Source organism: Chamaea fasciata, unplaced genomic scaffold (genome assembly GCF_029207755.1).
Source record: "Chamaea fasciata isolate MVZ Bird 193981 ecotype frontalis unplaced genomic scaffold, bChaFas1.0.hap1 SCAF_9, whole genome shotgun sequence".
Taxonomy (NCBI): Eukaryota; Metazoa; Chordata; class Aves; order Passeriformes; family Sylviidae; genus Chamaea; species Chamaea fasciata.
Genome location: NW_027094094.1, coordinates 27,638,306 through 27,659,950, shown reverse-complemented (window position 1 = coordinate 27,659,950; position 21,645 = coordinate 27,638,306). Strand labels below are relative to the sequence as shown.

The window sequence follows — 21,645 nt, the reverse complement described above, 5'->3', positions numbered from 1 at the left end:
AAAAAGGATCAAGATAGTGAGGCTAATAATGTAATTAATATTTCACTCTTTTCAGCAAACATATACTCATAATTTCTTATGCTTCTGGTCTGAAATCCCAAGAGGCCCTCAAGAGGGTGGTGTTTTCAGAATTTGACATCATCTAAAATTACACTTTGAGGTGACAGATTACTCTTTTATGAAGGAAAAATTAAATTCATGAAGGTTCCATTTCAAAACTCACTAAAACTTAATGATTTCTCTACATTGCTTTACACATTTTTTTAATCCTAAATTATAATCTAGTCCATAAGGGATGCAATTTCTCACTCTAGTGAGCTCAAATGAAAGCAATGCTATCATTTAACAATCTGAATTACTCTACTGGAGCATCAGGCATAACAGATTGCTCCACATCCTCCTTCTTCACCATTCCTGTCTAGTCACATCCAAATCTCAAAAGTTCCCATTTTTTCCTATTATGCCAGGAGTAGAAGAGAGAGTTGGCACAGGAGATAAAGAACTGCTTCTACAACCTGCTTGATGCCCAGTATTAGCTGACTTACAAAGCCTCACAAAATCCTTACACCTGACTATTAGCCACAATTATTGCAATTAAAAACTGAATTTTGAAAAGGTTTCTGCGCCCCCATTCAGGGCTGTATTCTGGAAACTGCCCAAGCTCCTATTTTGACATAAGACAAGACATGACCAGCCAAATCATTAAAATAGCTCAGCATAATAAAAATCTGGCCACCAGTTTCCTGAAAAATAACTCTTGCATACTGAAAAATTCTCAAGAAACAGTACTTGCTATGCTGAGTGAATTTTTGTAGCTTTTTTTTATATATGTGCCTATAAAAATGGGTCTGGACTTATGGAAAATCATAACCAAGCCATTGATTAATTAAAAAAGAAAATATTTTCCACAGTATCGGTATCTGTGATATGTTAATATTTTGGTAATATTGACCACAGGTGATTTTATTTCAGGTATAAACTATAAAATTATTTAAATTCAATTGATAAATAGGTTTAGGAATTGCATGTTAATATCATTGCATGGTAAGGTCAATCTTCACCAAATAACTTCACTGCACATGTTTCTGCTTCATACATGGTGGTTTCAAAGCAAACAAAGTTTGATCCTATGCCACTGAAAGGAATGGAAGTGTTTTGGTGCTCTGGGTGAGATTAGAAGACACCTCTTATTTACTTTTATGTATATGCTTAAATGCTTAGTCAGATCAACATCTAAGGCATTTTACAAACCACAAAAATGCAAAAGAAATTTGAGAAAAGGTCACATTTTATGCTTTTTTTTTATTTTAAACTTTTACTGATTTTGTTATTTTACACCCCCTTCAAAAAGTCAACTTTAAAATACCGCCGTAGGCTGAGATAAGACATACAAAAATTAGCTGTGTAAACATTGTGTGAAGGATCTAAAAGAATCTGACACATTAAGGCTCCAATTCAGTAAAATACACAAGCTCATGCCAAGCTCATGAGTAGCCACAGAAGTTCTCTGGGATAGGTAGTGCAATGCAAATTAAGCAAGTACTTACACTCATCACCAAACTGAAACTTTAAACAGGTTATTTCTTATTTGATTTCCCTGCATGGCAACATTCATTTTTTAAACTTATTTCTGTTGAATGATTTTCTTCCCCCCCCTAAGGTTCATGCCAGGTAAATCCAGATTATATCCCTAAGGATCCCATTAGCAGGGTTTTCATATGTGACAGAGAAAAATTAAACCAAACACAAAATTCCCTTCCTTGCACTTAGGGAAATAAGCTGGTACAAAACTCAATTGCTTCACCACTGCTTTGGGCAGCAGGAGCCTGGGCCCAGTGCCATAAATCATAGGGATGACATGTTACTGTTAAATCCATTACAGCCTTGACCAAAATCTGTGGTGATCAATAGCAGGAGCTGAGTGATTTCATTGGATTCTGGATGTGCATCCTGCCTGGGACCAGGAATTACAGAATATCTGCGTCACTCTAGGCACCTCCAAAGAGAAAATCTTGTTTCTTCAGTCACATAAAAAGGCAACATGGAGTTAGATAAGATGCCCTTCCAGCTATTACTAGCTTCTCTACAAGGTAATTTATATAATATATATTATATCAGCCTTTTTTTTTTCTTTTTTTTTTTTTCTTTTGACTCATTCTTCCAGGTTATATTTTATCATCAAACAACATTAAACTTTGCATTCTGGGTTGACTGATTCCTAACACAGCTTTTCTGATTTAAAAATGCTAGTTAAATGAAGTTCCTCAGCTTATTACATTCTAAGCCGGTTTGAAACTGAATTTCTAGATGGCATTAAAATGTATTATTTTGCCAATGTTTGCATGATTTATTTTCCCCAAACAAACCTTTATTTATTCTTAGAAAAGTAGAATACAATACAGTAGTACAAACAAATGATAATTTATATGCAACTGAGCAAAAAATGTACAAAGATTTCAGACATGTCATTAAAATACAGAAAAAAATAATTTAAAATAAAAACAAGATAAAATATAGAGAACATGCAATGAAGGGAAAATAAAATATCAGTTTGATGATCTCATGTTTCCTTTCACTCTCAAAAGGAACCGTCCTGGGGCAAATCAAATTATCACATAAAAAGATAACACCACAAAGGAGACAAGGTAAATGAAGTGACAAGGAAAAAGACAAGGAAAGTGAAAATAACGGTGAAAGCAAGAGACTCTTTAATAATCAAAACCAACACTGCTGACACCATGCTGAAGGTACAGAAGCCTCAATCACCATGAATAGTATCTGGCTGGAGAACTAAAGTGAGGTGAACACAGTACAAACCACAGTTCTTAGCAGTGGCAAATCCGGATCCATTGGACTGCCAGCCCCTATTTCTATTTGTAAGGTACACTGGGATTCCTGCTCTTCTAATACCAGAAGAGAGTCTTAGCGGGTAACTTTCATGACCACTAGAGCTGGAAGAATGGATTTCTGAGGTAGGCTGGGATTTGCACATCAGTGGACGTGGAAAAAAGGGAGTTTAAGGCAGATCACAAGAGGCTGCCCTGGCCAGAGATACAGGGGTTTTTCTTTCATTGTGTACTGCCAAAATACTTGTGACAATTTTTAGAATAATTTTGCTACCACCCACTATCTTGTAGAGTTCGAAAAGTCTAGACGTTTTGAGATACAAGATATTATTAAGCTTGGAGTAGCAGGAAATGGGAATTATAAAGTGCTGTTACTAGTACACAAGACCATTCCCACTCTGAACAGTACCTGAAATGCTGCCCACCCTTTTAATAATTTTAAAATAAAAAGCACAGAAAAGTGAAAAGACTCTATTGAATAAAATGATTTTGCAGAAGCGTGAGAAAGGAAAGACATCACAAACTAAGCTGTGAAGACTGTGATTGTTAATAAATTATAAATTTGACACAAGTTACGAGACAATGACTAGAAGCAACTCAGGAGGGGGAAAACTCCTCTATGCCTTAATCAATAAAACCCCCAAATCCTCTTGCACTACAGATTCCCAAACACACTGAGTCCAGTTTCTGAAACACTCACATTGCTAGGAATAGCACAGCTGGTCTGGAAAACAGATTTTTGATTAATCATATATATTATCTGTGCAAAGAAAAAATCAAACCAAGAATTTCTTGGGGGTCATTCTAGCATGGTCTTTCAAGAGCTACATCAAATGTAAGTGAATCAATATCACCTCCTATGAGAGATGCAACAATTATCAGATCCCAGAAAACAAAAAATCATCCTGCACAAGTGACTAATTTTGTTTAACATGGGGTTGTCTGATTTTTTTTTCATGAATAATCTCATGCACAGTGAAAAATACGAGAACTTAACTTTCTTTCCACGAATAGTAGGATATTTTATCTTTGCTTATAAGTTTCCATTGTTTTGTAGTATATGGATGAACTAGGAATGCTTTCTTCATGGTTCTGAAGAGATCTCAGAAGTAATAATCTTTAGAGGAATAGCACATCACACAAAGACACAGCTGATAAAACAGAGAGGATGCTGGGGAGCCCAGTGCAGGGAGCAGCCATGCTGGATCACAATCACAACAAAGATATGAAAACTGCCTTTCATTCCTTCAAAGAGGATAAAAGATACCAACAACCTGATGACGTGGCAAAGCCCTTGGCTGTTAAATTATCCAAATTATATTATGGTTTACTGATATTGTGAAATAAATGCATTGGACTCACACAAAAAGTTAAAGAAATCCAGAGGCAATTGTCAAAAGTTCGACATTTATATGGTACCAGGTTTTAATAACTTCATCTGATTGCTCATCTAAAAGGGACATAAAGTGACTGAACAGAGACTCCAGAATAAATATTAATTTTTCACAACTCCCTAGTTTTCTGAAGCTTATCAGAGTCAAAAGATTAGGTATCAGTATTTCAGGCTGAGTAGCAGCTGTGTAAATTCAAGATCTTAACACACAGAGATGGATGTATGAGCTGGCTAAATTTCACTGTGGGTGTTGGATGACTGGGCACGAACAATGAGTAGAGGGTAATTATAAATTCCAGATTATCTATTTGGAAAAAGATGACCTAGTGCAAGTTTTTTCTGAGTTAGAAAGTAATATGGCAATTTTAACATTACCAGATATTTTCCAGCTTGAAGAGATTGCAAACTTGAGCCCTAATAGAAGAATGTGGCATGGGGTTGCAGCAGTACATTTTTTCCTGATGCTGGAACTAATCTTTCTTTTGTTAATCTGATCTGATAAGGATTAAATTGGGATAACATTAAGATTTGTACAGCAGAACTCATTAGAAACATTTTTACAAACCTCCTTCAAAAGAATAAAAATATCTTGTGGCAACATCGGGAAAAAGATCAACCCAGCCCTCACTCTTCTAGCAAGAAATTTCACTATTCCTTGAAAGATACAATTGTGAACCTATGGCAACATGGAAAATAAAGAAAATTCATTTTTCCTGGAGGTGTATCTTAACAAATTGACTTAGTGCATAGCAACAATACTATTTAAAAAAAAAAATATTTGTGGGGTTCAGTTTCTTCATTTGTGAAAACTGTAAAAAATATTCTAATTGGAAGCAGTGTCCCCTTGACATAACTCTTCCGAAGAAGTCTACAAACGTAGATCAGGTTAATATCAACGTCCAAGTTATGTTGTCAGGTTTCATAAGACAGGCTTCTGTTTATCTCATAGTTAATACTACATTCTTCACACTCAGTGTAATTAAGAGCTGTGATTTATACCATGCAGACATCTGAGTCTCTGGAAATCCATCTATTGGCTCAGCCTAACCTCCACAAAAGCCTAAGGAATACAAAGCAGAACAAGAAAAGACAACAAACCAGCAAAAAACATCACCTTAATGTCAGCTGAAAACGTTTCTCCAATGCCAATGAAGGCAATGCACATTTTTCTAGGCACAGACTTCATAGACCTTCAACATAAAAAATAAGAGCCTCTAAAACATGCTTTTCTTCTCTCTCCAGCAAGCTGCAAGCCAGCCAACCCTGTCATAAATCTGCCATAGTAGTTGTACATTCATTGTCCCAACATTTCTTTTTTTTCGAGTTGGCAGTTGTTGACATGATATGACCAACCAAGTGGGTCATGCCAACATGAGAATGCCACACGAGGGCTTCACAAGACAGGACAACTCCTTGTTCAATTCTGGTTCCACTATAATTTTTTCTGAGGGATTTATAAAGCTCCTAACAGGGTGAGGGCTACAGAAGCCAAATGTTGCCACCTTCTTTTAGCCTCACAGGAACATCAAAATCAAATCTCAGATTGCAAGAAAATGAGCCTTTTCTGTGACCCTTCACAAGCTCTGCTTCACAGAAGAAAGTGGCCGGGAGACATTCCAGTTCCCAAAATTTTTAGGTGATACCACAACACTTGTGTTTTGCCAGAGCCTTCCCAAAAGCAGAAGAAAATCGGCAGCACAACTTGAGTTTGCAGATCTTACTGAACTAATGACTTGGCTGGAGTACCAGATGCAGCTAAGAAGCAGATTTTAATGTTCTGTGTATGCTACTCATGCTGTAGCTCTGTCATTATAGCTCTTGCTGTAGAAACGCTGGCTAACACACTGTTCTAGAAATGAGCTATCCTAACACACTACTGGAGATCAAACTCTCCTTGTGCTTTTGGTCCCCTGTGCCAGGCTCAGTCACTGCTCCTGGCTCAAGCAGAGTAACACTCAGGATTTCACACCCCACCTCAGCGCTGGATCCTGTCCTTCCCACAGTTTTGAAACTTGGTTCTTCTAAACACGTCAAAAACCTTCAACCTACATTCACCATCAAAACTTGGTTTCCTTCCTTAATTACAGTAGCCATCAGACATCCCACTTCAATCCTTCCTCACTGGTAGTGCACAAACAAAATATGTCAGGCCACTAATCTGCTAGGAAATATTGCTACATTCATTTGCTAATTTAGTTGAGTGGATGTTGTGGTCACTGTGACAAGAGCCCCCAAGCCCTGGTATGCAGCAGGGCCAGAGCAACGTGGCCATGTGGCACGTGTGGCCATTGGCCCAGGCAGAGGGTTTCTGAGGATCCTGCCTGTCCCTGGCTCTGGGCCTTCCCTCTGGCTGCTCTGATCAACCCAAAAGGTGCCTCTGGCTGCCTGCCTGTCACTGCACCCCTGGCACACCCTCTGCATGCCTTCCTCCAGCTGGCTCAGCCCAGCCCTGTGCCCTCTCACTGGGGACATGCACCTTCTCATTCAGCCCTCACACCTGCTGCGCCAGGGCTCCCGCTGACTCTGGTCTCCCTCTCCTGGCAGAAAACCCATCACTGATCTTTCTGGAACCTGTCCCTGCTCTGTTTAAGTTTAATTTGCCTGTAACCCAGCCTAGTTGTGCTCCAAGGGTAGGTCCAGCCCCACAGACAGCGATCTCCCCAAGCACAGCTCTACCATGGGAGTAACTTCAGTTTACTTTAAAACACAGAGGGTTAAAGGTATTCTGTTTGACCAAGAAACTGCCAAAGAGCACTACAGATGCACAAGAGCAACCTTCAAGAACACACTGGAGGGAAAAAGGAGGAGAAGGATGGGAAAGGGAGAAAAGATCGGATGGGGTAGGCACAGATATGCAATAATCCTTCTTAGAGTTATTAAAAATAGAAAGGAAGGGGATGGGTGAAAAACAAAATATTTAAACTCAGGAAGACAGATCCTTTTTCAGCGATGGAAGCTGAGTATTCAAAACTCCTTGCAATAACAGAGAGAATTATTTCACCTTAGCTATATGAAACTGCCTTTAGGTCATATTCTCATCTCCCTCTACAAAGATACACAAAGGCAAGTCCCTGAGCACAGAGAGGGGAACACACCACACAGTGTGGCCAGATAAGTGCTGGTGCCCACAGCATGAGGACACTTTGGAAAGCATCCCTGCCCTTGCCCTGCAGGATGTCACGGTGTGCAGAGAAACACCTACTGCTGAGTTTTAGGCTTTTGCAACACCAGCATGGGGGGCACCTTTGGAGTTACAGCAGGAGCAACTTCTACAAGGCAGCAGGGCAAAATCATAGGATATGGAACTGTTGGGTTGGAAGGGACCTTGAAGATCCCCAATTCCAACTCCTCTACCAAGGCAGGGATGCCATCCACTAGAGCAGTTTGCCAATTTGCCAAAATTGCTTACAGGTGACAGGTATGTCAATTAGTCTACTGCTCCTGCAACTTGAGAAAGAGAGATTAGAATTGGTGGGCTACGTACTGTTTTCCAGCTGTGGTGCAGTAGCCCAGCTCACTGCTATTATTTACTTGTAGCAAACATCTGTTCCAAGATGAAAGCACCTACAAATGCCTCAGTGTCTCCAAAATTACAAGAGGTTAGTTTGTTAAACATTTAATCTACGTAAACAACTACGGGCTTCATGCAAGACAGATCTGAGAACAGACTGATTATTCTATCTTAGCGTGGCTAACTCCTACTTGCTGCTGTGCATGGAAACTTCAAACCCAAGAACTTCTCAGATATAATTTCCTAGATAAAACATGTTATATGAAGGTCAGCTTCCTCAGAGGCTCCTACTTTTAGAAATAAACTGACTTCAAAAGAAAGGAAGCATTTAAACAGTGTCACGGCAATATGGCTTGTTCAATTATTAACTAGCTTATTTATTTTTAATTGCTCGTGTACCTCGTCAAACTCAGCCTAGGTCAACCATGAAGGAGAGCAGCTACCAGACGTCTGGCAGCTGCAGAGCCTGCACAGGATGGACATGGATCTCCCAGCCAGTGGATGGGGGCTCAGATCAGAGAAAACATCACCACAGATGGCACAGCCCGGTGCCCGTGACTGGCCTCCCCGTCACTCACAGCAGAGTGGCCGAGGGCGTGTGTCTGAACCACTCTCTTACCCCTAAAGGTGGTCTCTCCAGGTCAGGGCTGAGGCACATTGGTGGGGCAATGAGGGGAAGTTTGCACTGCTGCTGCCCATGCTGTATCTGCTCTACAAATAAATAGAGGACTTTAGTCTCCAGGGCTGTCAGTTTGGCACCTTCCATGTGCACAAAAGACACTTTTGTTTGTTCGCTTTTATTTTCTTAGAAACAACCACCCAAAAAGTTATATGCAAAGCTTAGTATGGCAAATCAAAACAAACCAAATTTATTGCTTGAGAGCACCTAAAATCCCACAATTTCCACTTGCTCTCTCTTTTCTTTTGTGTTTTCTACTTTTAATTGTGATAAGAATAAAAGTTATGGACCTCTTTCGGTGTTTCTTGATGACAACGGTTGCTGTTCCACCACAACTCCAATGCTGCCACCAAGCAAGCAAGAAGAAGGCCTATTGCTAAAATGCAGAAAACGCCTGCAAAACTGTGCAGCTTGAGTGCCTTCCCATCTGTCTGTGCATTGGTATGGCTGTTCAGGTCACAACGTCCCATCCGTGGCCACCACTTCTGTTTAAGAACATCCAAATCTCCGCTTTCTTGCAACTCTAGGATCCTGCAGAGATTCCAAAAGACAAGTATTATTGGCAATGATACTTTTTACAGGTTTTTTTTTTTGTCTTTTCCTTATGCTTCACAGCTCTTAAATCTACCATCCCACAATTCAAAACTCCACTCCCCTCCACCACCAGAGTATTGTCTTCTTCTGAAACTCCCTTATACCAAGATTTCTTTCTACTCACAGCAGCAGGTAAACTCCACTGGGTAACTTTAGGGAAAAAGGAGACTGTCAAAAATTCCACTGCAATGCAAACAGCATTTCCAAGGGAAATCACCGCATTCCAGTTAGTTATGCCTGGTCTGGCTACATTCAGCTGCAGCAGCTGGTCCCACTAGTGAAATGCTCAACCCACTCCACTGCTGCTCTCCTACAATAACTCCAAAAATATGTGAAGCCAAACATGCTACTGTTTGTGCACCACTTAGTACAAATCTGTTTAAGCAGCGACCAACTCATTTACTTTAGCAAATGTAGTTTATTCAAAAGGATTTTACTTCAATGCTGCTACTTAATGCCTGAATTACTGTGTTAACAGTTGCTAATTAATCATTGTTTTGTCTCTTGTGAAGTGTCCCTTCTCTGCATGAATGATTCACTTTGGATTTGGTTTGATAACTGTTTTAGCTGTTTACTAACAATCTTTTCTCTTGAGGCAGCCTTGTCTCTAGTTATGCAGCTGGAGTTTTGCTCCTTTTTATAATGGAGGAGCAAGATGAGGCAATCTTGCTTCGCTTCGCTGCCTGGAGCAGAGCACCCGCTCACCTTCTGCTAAGGCCACACATGCCTGCACAACTGTGTATCTTCATTGCAGGGTACACATTCACAAGAGGTACCCAGCTAATAGCTCAGAGATCACTGAACAGCATAGTTTCACAGTCTGGTCTAGTCAGTCCATGCAATTCTCTGCAATCCTTGTTTCTCTGCACCATCGTGAATCTCTGACCTGTCCCTCCACCCTAATTGATAACACAGAGTTTGCTATGGGGTTTTTTTTTGTTTGTTTTTGGGTTGTTTTTTTTTTTTTTTTTAAATTGCAGGGAGCAACACACTGCTTCAGAGCCTGCAGAATGTGGCATGAACTCAAGGTCTCTGTTCACTCTCTCCTCTACCTCACACCAGGCTCTGAGGACACCAGCCCCCTCTGCAAGCGGCAGGGCTGTCAGAGGGTGTGAGGCCACACGTCACCTCCAGTCCCCTCCTCCCAAACCAGATGCACATAGAGCAGCAGCTTTGTTGGAGCCTGAACTCGTAACCTCTCTGCGGTCACGTATTCACTCTTCTTTATTAATTAAATGCCAAAAGTAATGTGAACGGTTGCCGGCTATAGACAGAAATCCTATAAAACAAGCTTTGTTTCAGTTTACCTCTGGGAGAAAAGATCTCTGTAGGGACTTCCATGCTGGAGTGCTATCCCATATCCTTTGCTGCTGATGCTGTTTCCAATGACTGTCACAGAGCATTCATCATCTGTCAGTGCAGCATATTCTACCACTGTCACATCCCACAGGAAAGCATAATTTCCTTTCTTTGCCTGTAAATACAGCATGAACACAACAGAGTCTAAACTAAACAGCATTTCTAGGTAGGACAAAACCTAAGCCAGCAAACAAATCCAGATCTTGTCACTACTCCTTGGTGGCATTTCATTAGGTCACAGTTTATGTGTAGACCTTTCAACATCTTAATATATTTTTAACAGTCCTCTCTCTCAGCAGGACCTCACCTACTTCAAACCTTGCTAAAATATCTTCCTTTTTTCAGTCTGCACATAGGATAACACAGCCAACTATAAGTGTAGGTGAGGCTTATGTAACAGGTCATTAATTATAAATGAAAGCTACTGCTTTAGATGATGAAATTCCATGCATGTCTTGTAGGAGACATGGAATGTGACCGGTTCCATGCATTTATGTGACAAGACTGGCATAGTATGAGCATTAAGTGATGAGAATCACAGGCACCAAAATTGTAATTTTTCAGCTTTTCTCATATCAACATGCAAATAAACAAATTTCCCTTGCAAGTAAACACAGCACTTCTGAGAGCTATGTTAGTCCTGTAACAAAAGGCATGCATTGAGCTGAAAGAGATCCCTCTTTTCTTCAAAGGTAGGAAGATTCACAAGCATCTACTACTATCTCAGTTTCGGGATAAATATTCTTTTATTTTAACACACATCCATGCAGATATCAGCTTTAAATAACAGCTTTAATTGGGACTGAAACCAAGGCCTGCACACAGGGTATATAATGAATGTAAATCACCTTACTTAACACAAAATAAGAAACATCTGGATAGGGATTTGGTAAAGTAAAATAAAATATCATTTTGTTGGTTAAAGTAACCATTGGTTGCCTAATATATTTAAGTAGCTGAAGTCCTGTATATATTTCTTTATGGGAACTGATTCACAAAGCTCCCCTAGCAAATGGCTACAGCTCTGGCATAGAATTAGTTCATCCTTCTGCATACTCTCAATTCTTTTCTAAGCTCAGTTTGAATTCACCTGTAAGTTTGTAAGACTCCATCAGTTATTTCATAACGCTGGATTCCTCAGTTGAGCAAATAAGATAAATTACTTCACCATAGTTTGACAGAAACCATACCTTTGTGAAGTCCCTTACAGTTGCTCACACATGACAATAAATCAAATGGGTGAGGTATCTTCTAGGAGGCGGAATTCAGGGAAACAAAGATTAAAATTACATTGCCTAGACTTTCTGAAAGGTACTTCCTGCAATCCACCTCTTTTCCCTGTTTCCCTTTCATCTGCATTGCAGCAATCCAAGATATACAAATTCATTTGCTTCTGGGTTGAAACAGAGTAGAAATGTTCTATCCTTCCTCTCTGGTAAGATGTGAAAGAGTCTGTGCACTGAACCCTTGGAAAATATTATTTTTATTACCCAGCTATGCCGTGTTCCATGGTAAATAATAATACATAAGATTTTGCTGCCTATGATAGGAAGCTGTCAGCATTAAAAAATGTCCTCAGGGGGTCAAACCCAGCAGCACTCGTTACTGTATACAGAATTTATACAAAATCCATGATCCTAGAGAACAAAAGCCCTGCCTGATGGATATACAGAAATCGGACACCCCAGAAAGATCTGGCCTAAGTCATGACAGTAAAATGTGTTTTACATTTCTCTGGGTACTTTTATGTCGGTTGGTTGAATTTTCGTCTTTTTTTGTTCTTGTTTTGTTTGGTTTGGGTTTTCTTTTGTTTTGGTTTGGGGTGGGTTTTTTTTTTGGTTTTTGGGGTTCTTTTGGTGGTTTGTTCAGTTTAAAGAGCTGTATTTATCTTCTGTTCTTTCAGAACTGGTCAGTAAATCATCTTTTGAAATTTACAACTTAGAAAAGAACACTGACAACACAATATATTATCTACCTCTTAGTAATACTTGGGGAACACAATGTTCCTCAAATATTTGACTTCTATTACAATTCACTGGCTAAAGAAAAAAACCACATTATTGATTCTACTTTTCAATCCTCAGTTTTCTGTATGTTACCTAATATACAAGAGCTTTGTACACTGACTTTCAATGCTGGAGAGCAGATCTTTTGTTAAGGTCTACTTCTCCTGTGTTTGTAGTGCTGCTGTCCTAAATCACATCCTGCAACTGTAAATGGTCAATAAACCAAGTCTGCCAGATCTCTTCACATCTATTTTGCATATTTTTAATGACATAAGTCAGTCTATCCAATGTCATCACATCTGTAGAGCATTATTTCTCTGACAGCCTGATCATTTTAGCATAATCAGGAATCTGACTTTTAAACTCTTGGTTGTGCGCATCTCAGCTCCCAGAAATCCTGGGCGCAAGGCTGTGCCCCCTCTCTCTCTGACTGCCAAAACCAGAACCTCCAAAGATCCCTTTTTCCTAAGGGAAGACTTAGTTCTTTCCAAACTTCTTCCACTTGTGAAATTTTCTTCTCTGAAGAGTGAAGGCCTCATACTATTAGTGTGTTCATTGTGTGGAAAGTTTTCTTACAACAGAATGTTTAGTTGCTGTCTAAATTCAGCATCCTTCACTTCCCTTTTAATATCTGTTGTGACAGCTAAGCAGTATCATTTGTTCAATTTAAGGAAAACCTGTCAAACTTTGAAAAACATATGTACAAGATACTTAAGTGCACACATACATGTATGTGTGTTTGAAGTAGGCTGACTTTTTATATTCCTTCCCTAGGCAAGCAGTAAAAGCCAAATAAAATCAAATTGACATTTCTTTTCAATGAAAAATCAACCACAAATTTTAAATGTAGCCTTAACTTTTCTTTTTTATTTTTTTATGAAAAACTCCATGTCTGCACAAGTGTCTGCCCCTTAACTTCCAGGCCATGAATGTAGGGAGACTGGCAAAAGGCCTGTGGCAAATGCCAGCTGAGAATAGGTGAGATAGCTTGAATTTTAAAATGACTGAAATAAACACAGATTAAGGAGCTCAAATTTATACTTCAGTCTGCTAACTGTACTTCATATTTTGCTCCTTTCCTATGGCCTTACTGTGATTTCCAGCATACAGGCATGCTGCACAACAAAAGTCACTTGGTTAAACTTTCAAAAACCTCCTTATCAGATAGTCAGCGAAAGTAGCACTCATTTTTTCCACCCAGGAAGAACAACCACTTTGGCTTATACCAAGGACATCAGATTTATCTTTGGTTTAAGAGATTTAAGAAAACAGATTTAAGAAAAAAGAACCCCCTAGGCAAAACTTATATTAAAAAAAATATTTCTTCTTCACAATCCTAAAAAAATTAAAAGGCCAAAGAAGATTGCTTCCTAGACAAGACAAGGACCAGAAAGAAAATACTACTCCAGGAAAGCAGTAAACAACCCCATAATGTCACTCTTCAGCATGGATGGAGATAGAGGAATTTTGTTCAAAGTGTCCTGGCTTACTGATGGTTAAACAATGTTGCTTCAAAGAAAGCATGATAAGAAATAATAACATGAAAAAAGATTGATTCCAGATTAATCACTGATATATCTGTGATTTATCCGGGTCATATGAAGAAGCTATCATACTTAAGACAGAAGTGCCAGAGTAGTGCAAAATTCATCATTAATTTGCTGCCAGAACAGAGTGTCAGTGTAGCTGATCCCATTATATGGCTGGTACCACAGAAACATCAAGAAGTGACCTTTACATTGGCATTAGCCGAGTAGTTCAAAAACACGGCTGGATAACATTTATTAACTATATAAAAGTGCTTTAAGAGAAGCAACACAGTTCTAATAAAAAGAAAAACATGCCATTTAATCCTGCTGAAATGTTTCAAACATTAAAATAATTAAGGAACCACTACAGGATGCAATTGATTCAGGTTTAAGGAAGCATTTGCTTTTGCTTCAAAGGCTGATGGGTCAAGAAATGGAGAAATTTATGGAGCTCTATGAGAGCAATCACAATTCACAGTATAAAATTCATTGTAGACAAAGTAGTTTTAAAAAAATCATATTAAATGAACTTTTAAATTACTTCTACTCTCAAAATTAGAATGAAGAAAGAAGATCACTCTGATTTAATGCTCAGTGATCATTAAGGAAGCAAAAAGGAGAAGGAATAAATCCTTACTGTGCCATTGCCTAAATCAATGATGCATTCTCATTTTGTGCTCTACTTGGTTTTGATCGCTTTTGATCAAAAGTGATGCACAGGAAGAAAAGAAACAATTCAGAGAAATTTTGGCACCAAATTGATTGGACAGGGGAATAAGCAATCTCAACCAAAGCAGGGCATTATAAGATGCAATAATGAGTTTAATTCTCCTATCTGTATATATAGCAGATACAGGATCACATGGGGATCCATATTACTTCATTTTTTCAAAGCAAAAACGGGTGCTCCCAAAAGGAAAAAAAAAAAATCACAGGTCATTATGTATGTTGGTGCCAATCAATAATTACCCTGACTGCCAGTGGATGTAAAGCAAACACTTCACTGAGATCCTGGCTGTAGAAACTTTCCTGTGACAGCATTAGTCAATCCTCATCTGTGACAGTCCCACACAGCTCAAAGTGGCAAAACAACATTTTGTATGAGCTGGTGCTTTGTGTGGTTCCTGCTCCTGTGCTGCGCAGAAGCACTGCTGAATGGGAGGAGGTTTTCCATCTTCAATGACCACTTCCACGTCTCTTGGGTATACAGCAGGCAACCTTCCCCCCCCCACCCTCGGCTCTTAAGGGTCCTCCTGTCACTTATGTGACATCAAAGTGCATTCCTGCCTGTTCCGTGGCTCTCCCAGTGCTGCAGAAGCTGTGTCCTGCCCATGGGACATGGTCACTGTGGCTGCAGGGACCCTGCTGGCTCTGGAGAGACATCTCTGCCATGGCAACCAAATGCCACGGAAGTTCGCATGACTTTCTTCCACTGCCATCCCTTTGTTTGTAGACAAAGGGAGTAGGGAAATCTCCGTGAAACGGAGAAAGATAAATGGAACAGGGACAAACACCTGAAATGCCTGTCTGTGGCATAAATAACCAGCACTCCCTTTTCTGCACTGAAGTGGCACTGCTTTGTTTGTAACTGCAGCTGAACTGTGATACTGTCTAAAGAAAATGGAAAGGAGAGGGAGAGAAGAAAGAATAGTAGTGATGGGGTTTTTTTTTTGCATTGTGTCAGGCAAGTCCTCATTCAGAAAAAAATGTTTTATGAATCTTTTTATGCTAGAGAGATTTAGTTCCCATTTCCTATGAAGCACATTTGTAAGGCACATTTACATCTCTTTCATGCAGCAGTACGTGTTTATGGATGGAAACTCTCATTTCCTTGGCTGACATCAATTCTCCTTTAGAAAAAAAACAGAATTTCTAGCAATAATACTTGACATAGAAAACTTTTCTGTTCATTCAGACAGTTCAATGAGCTAGGAAGAACGACACTTAAACTATAAACACAATAGTTCAGTTGACAATGTTATTACATATTAATGCCAATTTCTGTTGGTGTCTAATCAAATAGTGGCCTCGGTCATCTTTGGGGACTGAAGTAAAATTTAGTTGCTGTTGACATTAATTGAATGAGCTGATCTAGTTATATAATAATCACCCTACAACACTGAAAGCAAAGTTAGTATAAAAAGTCATTATCACATAGATAGGATGGAGCTGCCAGCTCCATACAGACAATATAATTGGTATTCTCAACTGCCTGCCAATCTACAGTTACATTTCTGGCTTAGCAAACATAGCTATCATAAATGGCAGCATGCACTAGGGCTTACAGAATAAGAGTATTTACAATTTCATGGATAAAGAGCATCCACTGCCATAAGAATATTAGAAAAAAAGAAAACTAAAATACTGTATAGTTTTCTGAGGTAAATTATTTTACTATTGGTTGAAATGCTCAGGTACATAGAAAAGTATTTAATGTCTCTATATCTCCTCTAAATTCTATCAAAACATCTCAAAAGAGGCCTCATTTTCATAAAGTGCTGAGCAGATTAAGGAAAAAAAACAAAACCAAAATAACAACCACTGCAGACTTTGCTATTGCTCTGCCTTGTCCTCAAGGAATTGAGATTCTTGGAGCTGAGGGCAGAGGGCTTTGGGGAAGCTCATCTGAGGGATGGACAGGGTGAACCCAAACTTTTGACTGAATGCTAAGACATGAGAGTGTCTGCAAAAAGTTTTGTCCAAAAGTCGAGCAAAGAGTTGGGAATCTCTTGCTAAAGGAATTTGATTTGGGAAATGGGACAGATAGCGTTACTTGTGTTCACCCTCTTCATGGCACTGCAAAACCAGTAGATTCTGGATACTGTCCCTCTGACTGTTCAGAAAAGGTTTCAACAATTCAGAATAGAAAAAGGAAATGCAAGCCAAAACCATTTTATTATGTCCCATGTACAAAAGCATAAAGAACTAGTAAATCAGTGTTTCACTGACAAGAGTATCTCTGATCAAATATTCACTATGGTAATAAAAACTATTAACTTGTTTTAGGGAAAAAATCAATTGACAGATGAAGAGGACACTTTTCACTAAAGGAGCTGCACATCAAGGCTTTCAGCATGGCTGCATCCCTTCTGAGTAATGTACTCATGGACATGTGTTTGATGTAAGGTACTGCCTGGTTTTGTTGAGATTCAAGATGGGGAGCAGAGGGGAGAGGCAGGCTATGAGAGAGAGGGGGGACATCTGTAATGGCCAATACTCTTTATCACAGGACTCAGAACAAAGATGCAGCATCCTAAGCTGCGTCTTTGCACATCCTCGCAATGTAAGCATACATCACTCCTCGAATCCCACAATAATTCTCTGTTCCACAAAAAAAACCCACGTAGCTTTATCTGAGAGAAATAACATTTTGGTAAAACACAGTGTCGTGTGAATGCATTTTTAAAAATCTGGAATAAACAAAGAAAAATCTTGCATTAAATTTCTGTTTTAAGAGAAATGAGTATGCTTTCTGTGATCCCTTAATTCTTACTCATGTTTCCAATCCTGAAGACAGAAAAAGAAAACAAATTCAAATGAGCAAAGGACAGGAGTCAATGCCGAACAATGCAAAGAATTACATCCAAAAAGGCATTATCAAAGCTCCCATGAAACTGAGAAACCTTATGACCACATCCAAAGGACTTAGATACTGAAGACTTGGGCAGAGCTAAAGTACTTAAATTCAGAACAATGACACCAAAATATGATTCTTATCTGCCATCGAGGTACTAAAAGGAACTTTACATAGGAATGTAGGGGGGTTTTAAATTACTGTAATTTCTTTCCTGTGACTTAACATTAACTCCATAGAAACAACATTGATACAGAAATTAAATGAAAACCCCTGTGATCCAGTCTTACCTTCCTGATGCCTTCAGAAGGGTTTGATACACAATTATCTGCCCCGTTATTCTTACTGATAGTCCTCCACAGTTCAGCAAATGTATTATCCTGCTCCAAAGGGTTGGTCCCTTTTGCTTTAAAGTATTCATACACCGCTGAGTCCCTGACTGTGCCATAAGATATATCCATTTGTTTGGACAGATCCTGGAATGTCCTGAAATTCAAGCAATATTGAGAAATTAGTATTATGCAGTACATTAGCAAGATTTCATTAATTAAATGGTTTCTTTCTATGTCTGTCATTCGTCAGAAAGCACTTACCCTCACCAAGTACTTCCATATTTCATTCCTCATCGTAAAGGAAAGCCAAACAGTTATTAACTTGTACTGAGATCATATGATTTTAACTACACCCAAACTCTGTTTCACCCCAGTGAAGATTTCTTTTTTTTTTTTTTTTTGACAGATAACATTCATGTTAAATATGTTACCAAGATTGCACGAGAATATAATGTGATAAAGACTTACCTGAACACAGCAAAAATTCGTATGATAAATATAAACTCCCAGCCCCATCAACTTCACCAGAAATACCTCGCAGAATTCAGTGGAATTAGTTTGCAGTTATACCAATGCTCCATCTGACTCCAAATCAATATGACTGTTTTAAACAAACAAATAAAATCTTGCTTCCAATTTCCACTAAGTCACTCTTGCTCTCTCTTTTCACAGCCTCTGGTAAAACAGGCGTTTTTCATTCACACAGAGGCCTAACTTTCATTTACTCATCATATACCACTCTGGAAGTGTAAATGGGTCTCACCCTGAGTGGCTGTGAATGCACAATTTATTTTCAAATTGTACAGAATGTAATTCACTCCTGTTTTACAGCCTTTTCTGCACTGAAAGGTGTAAATCACTGCCTGCATCAATGAAAACTAGCCCAAGCTTCAAAACATTTAAGGTGGCATCACTGCCATCAGAAGCAGCATCCTGGCTGTTTTCCCTCTCTCAGAAGCTCGTTCCCATTCCTGTGCCTTCTTCCTTTCCCCTCAAGTATCACCCCTGTGCAGTGCCACCATTTTTCCATCTGAGCATACAAATAAACAACACACATTCGACCTCTGACAACCACACACAGCAGCAGGGACCAAACTGAATCTCATAAATAATGGCTTATTTCCTGTTAAATGCTTTATAAATATGTGACTTCACATATTAACATACTTCTAATAGAACCAACTAACACTGCTTGACATCAGCTAAACCAAAGCAACCCTTCCCACCTCGCCCCATTTCTTTTTTCCCAAAAACAATCTTTCAGACACAAAAACTTCCCGATCAATAGATCTGAAAGGCCCACCCTTGCCACCTCCCCCACACCTCCAGCTCCTGGAGCCACAGAAGCTTTAGCTTGCAGCTTGTGCAGATTTCTTCACAATGCTCCTGAGCAGCCTTCCCTTGGCCCATAAGCCAAAGCTGTTTTCCACAGCTGAAGACTTGTCATAGACAATATTTTTCTGCCACCCTCTTCCCTGTTTCACTGGGGAGATGCCACTGCTGACACCTCACATGCCTGTAAGATTCCCTGCTATACTATTTAAAGCAAAGCAATCTGGGCATATACACAATGCCACATAAAAATACATGGAAAGCTCTTCCTCTTCTCCCTCACATCACCCTCAGGCCTCCCAAGTGTAGCCGAAAAAAGTGCCCTTCTCTGGGGGTCCTGGTGTGGGAGCCCTGTCCCCAGGCTTCAGCTCCCAGGGCTGCCTCTCAGCACACCCCCCACCCCAAACTCTTCCAACTCACAAGCTGCTTCAAACAGTTTAAGTGGTTTAAGTTCTTAAATTGTGTTAAGAACTTTTTATCATTTTAAGCTGTTAAGCAGCTTTAAGTAAGTCTGTGTGAACAGTTTCTCTCTATATACATTGCACACTTGTGGATTTGGGCTAACTTGAGGAGCTCCACCAAACCCCAAACCTCCTGTTATTTTCCTAGTTCTATATATGGCAATTGATAAAGTACAAAACAAACATCCTAGAAGTTGTTGGAAACTTGAAAAGCTGATGAAAAATGAGAGAATTTGTTCAGATTTTATTTCTTTCTTTAATGATCCTGAAAGATCCATTCTGCTCCCCCAAATGCTTTTTGTACATTCTATGGAGCCATTTTTCCTCCAGTCTTGATCTACACGATTACATTCTGCATTTAGCTCTGTCTTTATTTTTTAAAGTGAGTTTCATCATATCCCAGGGAATCGCTTAAACCCCAGGAACGGATAATCTGTCTGTTAAAAGACACATTTCTGCCTATAGGGCAAAGAAAGGTCTTTGACCCACAGGAGAGTCTTCTGTGGCAATCCTCTCCCACCAGGTTTAGTACAGAGATTTTGCTGTGTGTAGGAAAGCACGTTTGGTAGAAGCACAGTAGCAGAAATATGTTTAACTAATACACTTTAACACAGGTTTCAGCTGGTAACAACTTTACAAATGCCTACTGCTGATACTGCTATTCTGTTTGAAAGTTTCAACATGAGGGTTTGGATAGGTAAAAAAAAAATTAAACTTGCATTTTTAATATTATCAGTATTTCCTGTTTTCCTTTATTGCCATGGAAGCTTTTACTCAGAAACGTGCATTTTGTTTTAGCTAAATTGCACTTTATTGGCAATCAGTATTTTTATTTTAGCTGAATTACATTTTATTGACAATCAGTAGCGCACAAAAGCACGGTACATGTTGCTTTACGAGCAGCACAGTTTGTTCAATTCTCTAAGCATCACAGGGCAGAGAGAGCAAATCTGGGTTTTAAATCAAGTGCTTGCAATAGACAGACAAGCATACAGGTGGCAGGGAGGGAAGCACAGCATTGGCCTGGGTGTGGGAGTAAGGTAAGCCCTTTGGCTGGCAGCATTTCCTTGGAACAGAAAATGTGGAGTACTGTGTGTCCTAAAGATTTCTTGCAGTGAACTGTTTGATGTTTTGGACCACTTAGCCAAAAACCTATCCCAGAAATTATCCTGGCAGAGAGTGGTCTCAGCCACAGTTTTTGCTCTGTATAAAAAAATATCTCTGCTGTATTTCTGCCCGGAAAGTGGAGGTGATGCTCTGCACCTCCATGGCTAGAGAAGTGGCCAAAAGATATGGGAACATACATAAACGAGATACTGGGTGGAGATGAAGTATCTCCTAGTTTTTGGAGGGTGACGTAAGATAATCACAAGGGTAGGTTTGAAACACTGCCGTTTTAACTCCCTCAAATTTGCCTTTTGCCAGACAAAATCACTCACTGCTACATTTCAGATCCTGGCTGTATCTCACAGTTGTGTCATTCTCTAAAGGCAGCTGCTGTCATTGCTCTTAAGCGTTATTTGTGCAGCCAACTGTTATCTGGACCCATCTCATTTAGCCACTCAAATTCTTTCCTCACTTTCCTATGGCAAGGATTTCATGCATTTAATATACAAAATTATTTGCAACAAAAATGTGCAGTGTAACAAGATGCCCCATTAACCCTACCACCTCAGTTACTGGATCTCACAAGCCATTAAAGCTCTTTGTAAGTGTGATTAAAGATAAAGCCAATAAAGCAGAAAAAGCCAATGCCCCTCACTTACAGTTACAGGAGCACAGCTTCAATTCGTAGATAAATACATCCACGGTGTGATTGCTATAATTCACAAGTACATGTCAACCAATTGATTTAAGTAAGTGTATCTGCAGTCAATCTAAAGAAAAATGTCTTTTAAACCTGTATGACCAGCCAAAATATTTAATGCCCATATTTACGCCTGCTAGAGGAACACAATGACTGATACATATTCCCAGTGGAACTGCAATTACTTCATGCAGAATCAGCTGAAGACTGGGCTCTCTGTTT

At 39.4% G+C, this 21,645-nt stretch overlaps 1 protein-coding gene across 3 annotated transcripts in view; it reads right to left on the bottom strand.

Annotated features, from left to right (window-relative positions):
• Nucleotides 1-21,645, bottom strand: part of GRID1 (glutamate ionotropic receptor delta type subunit 1) — a 483,633-nt gene that overhangs the window by 9,109 nt on the left and 452,879 nt on the right. For 2 of the 3 annotated variants that reach the window (XM_066191627.1, XM_066191629.1), the window contains 4 exons: nt 17,782-17,977; nt 10,331-10,497; nt 8,720-8,960; nt 8,370-8,456 (listed from right to left, as the gene is read on the bottom strand). In XM_066191627.1, the coding sequence (XP_066047724.1) occupies nt 8,370-8,456; nt 8,720-8,960; nt 10,331-10,497; nt 17,782-17,977 (691 nt within the window). The remainder of the gene's footprint in view (nt 1-8,369; nt 8,457-8,719; nt 8,961-10,330; nt 10,498-17,781; nt 17,978-21,645) is intronic. The other variant, XM_066191628.1, reaches the window with a different exon arrangement.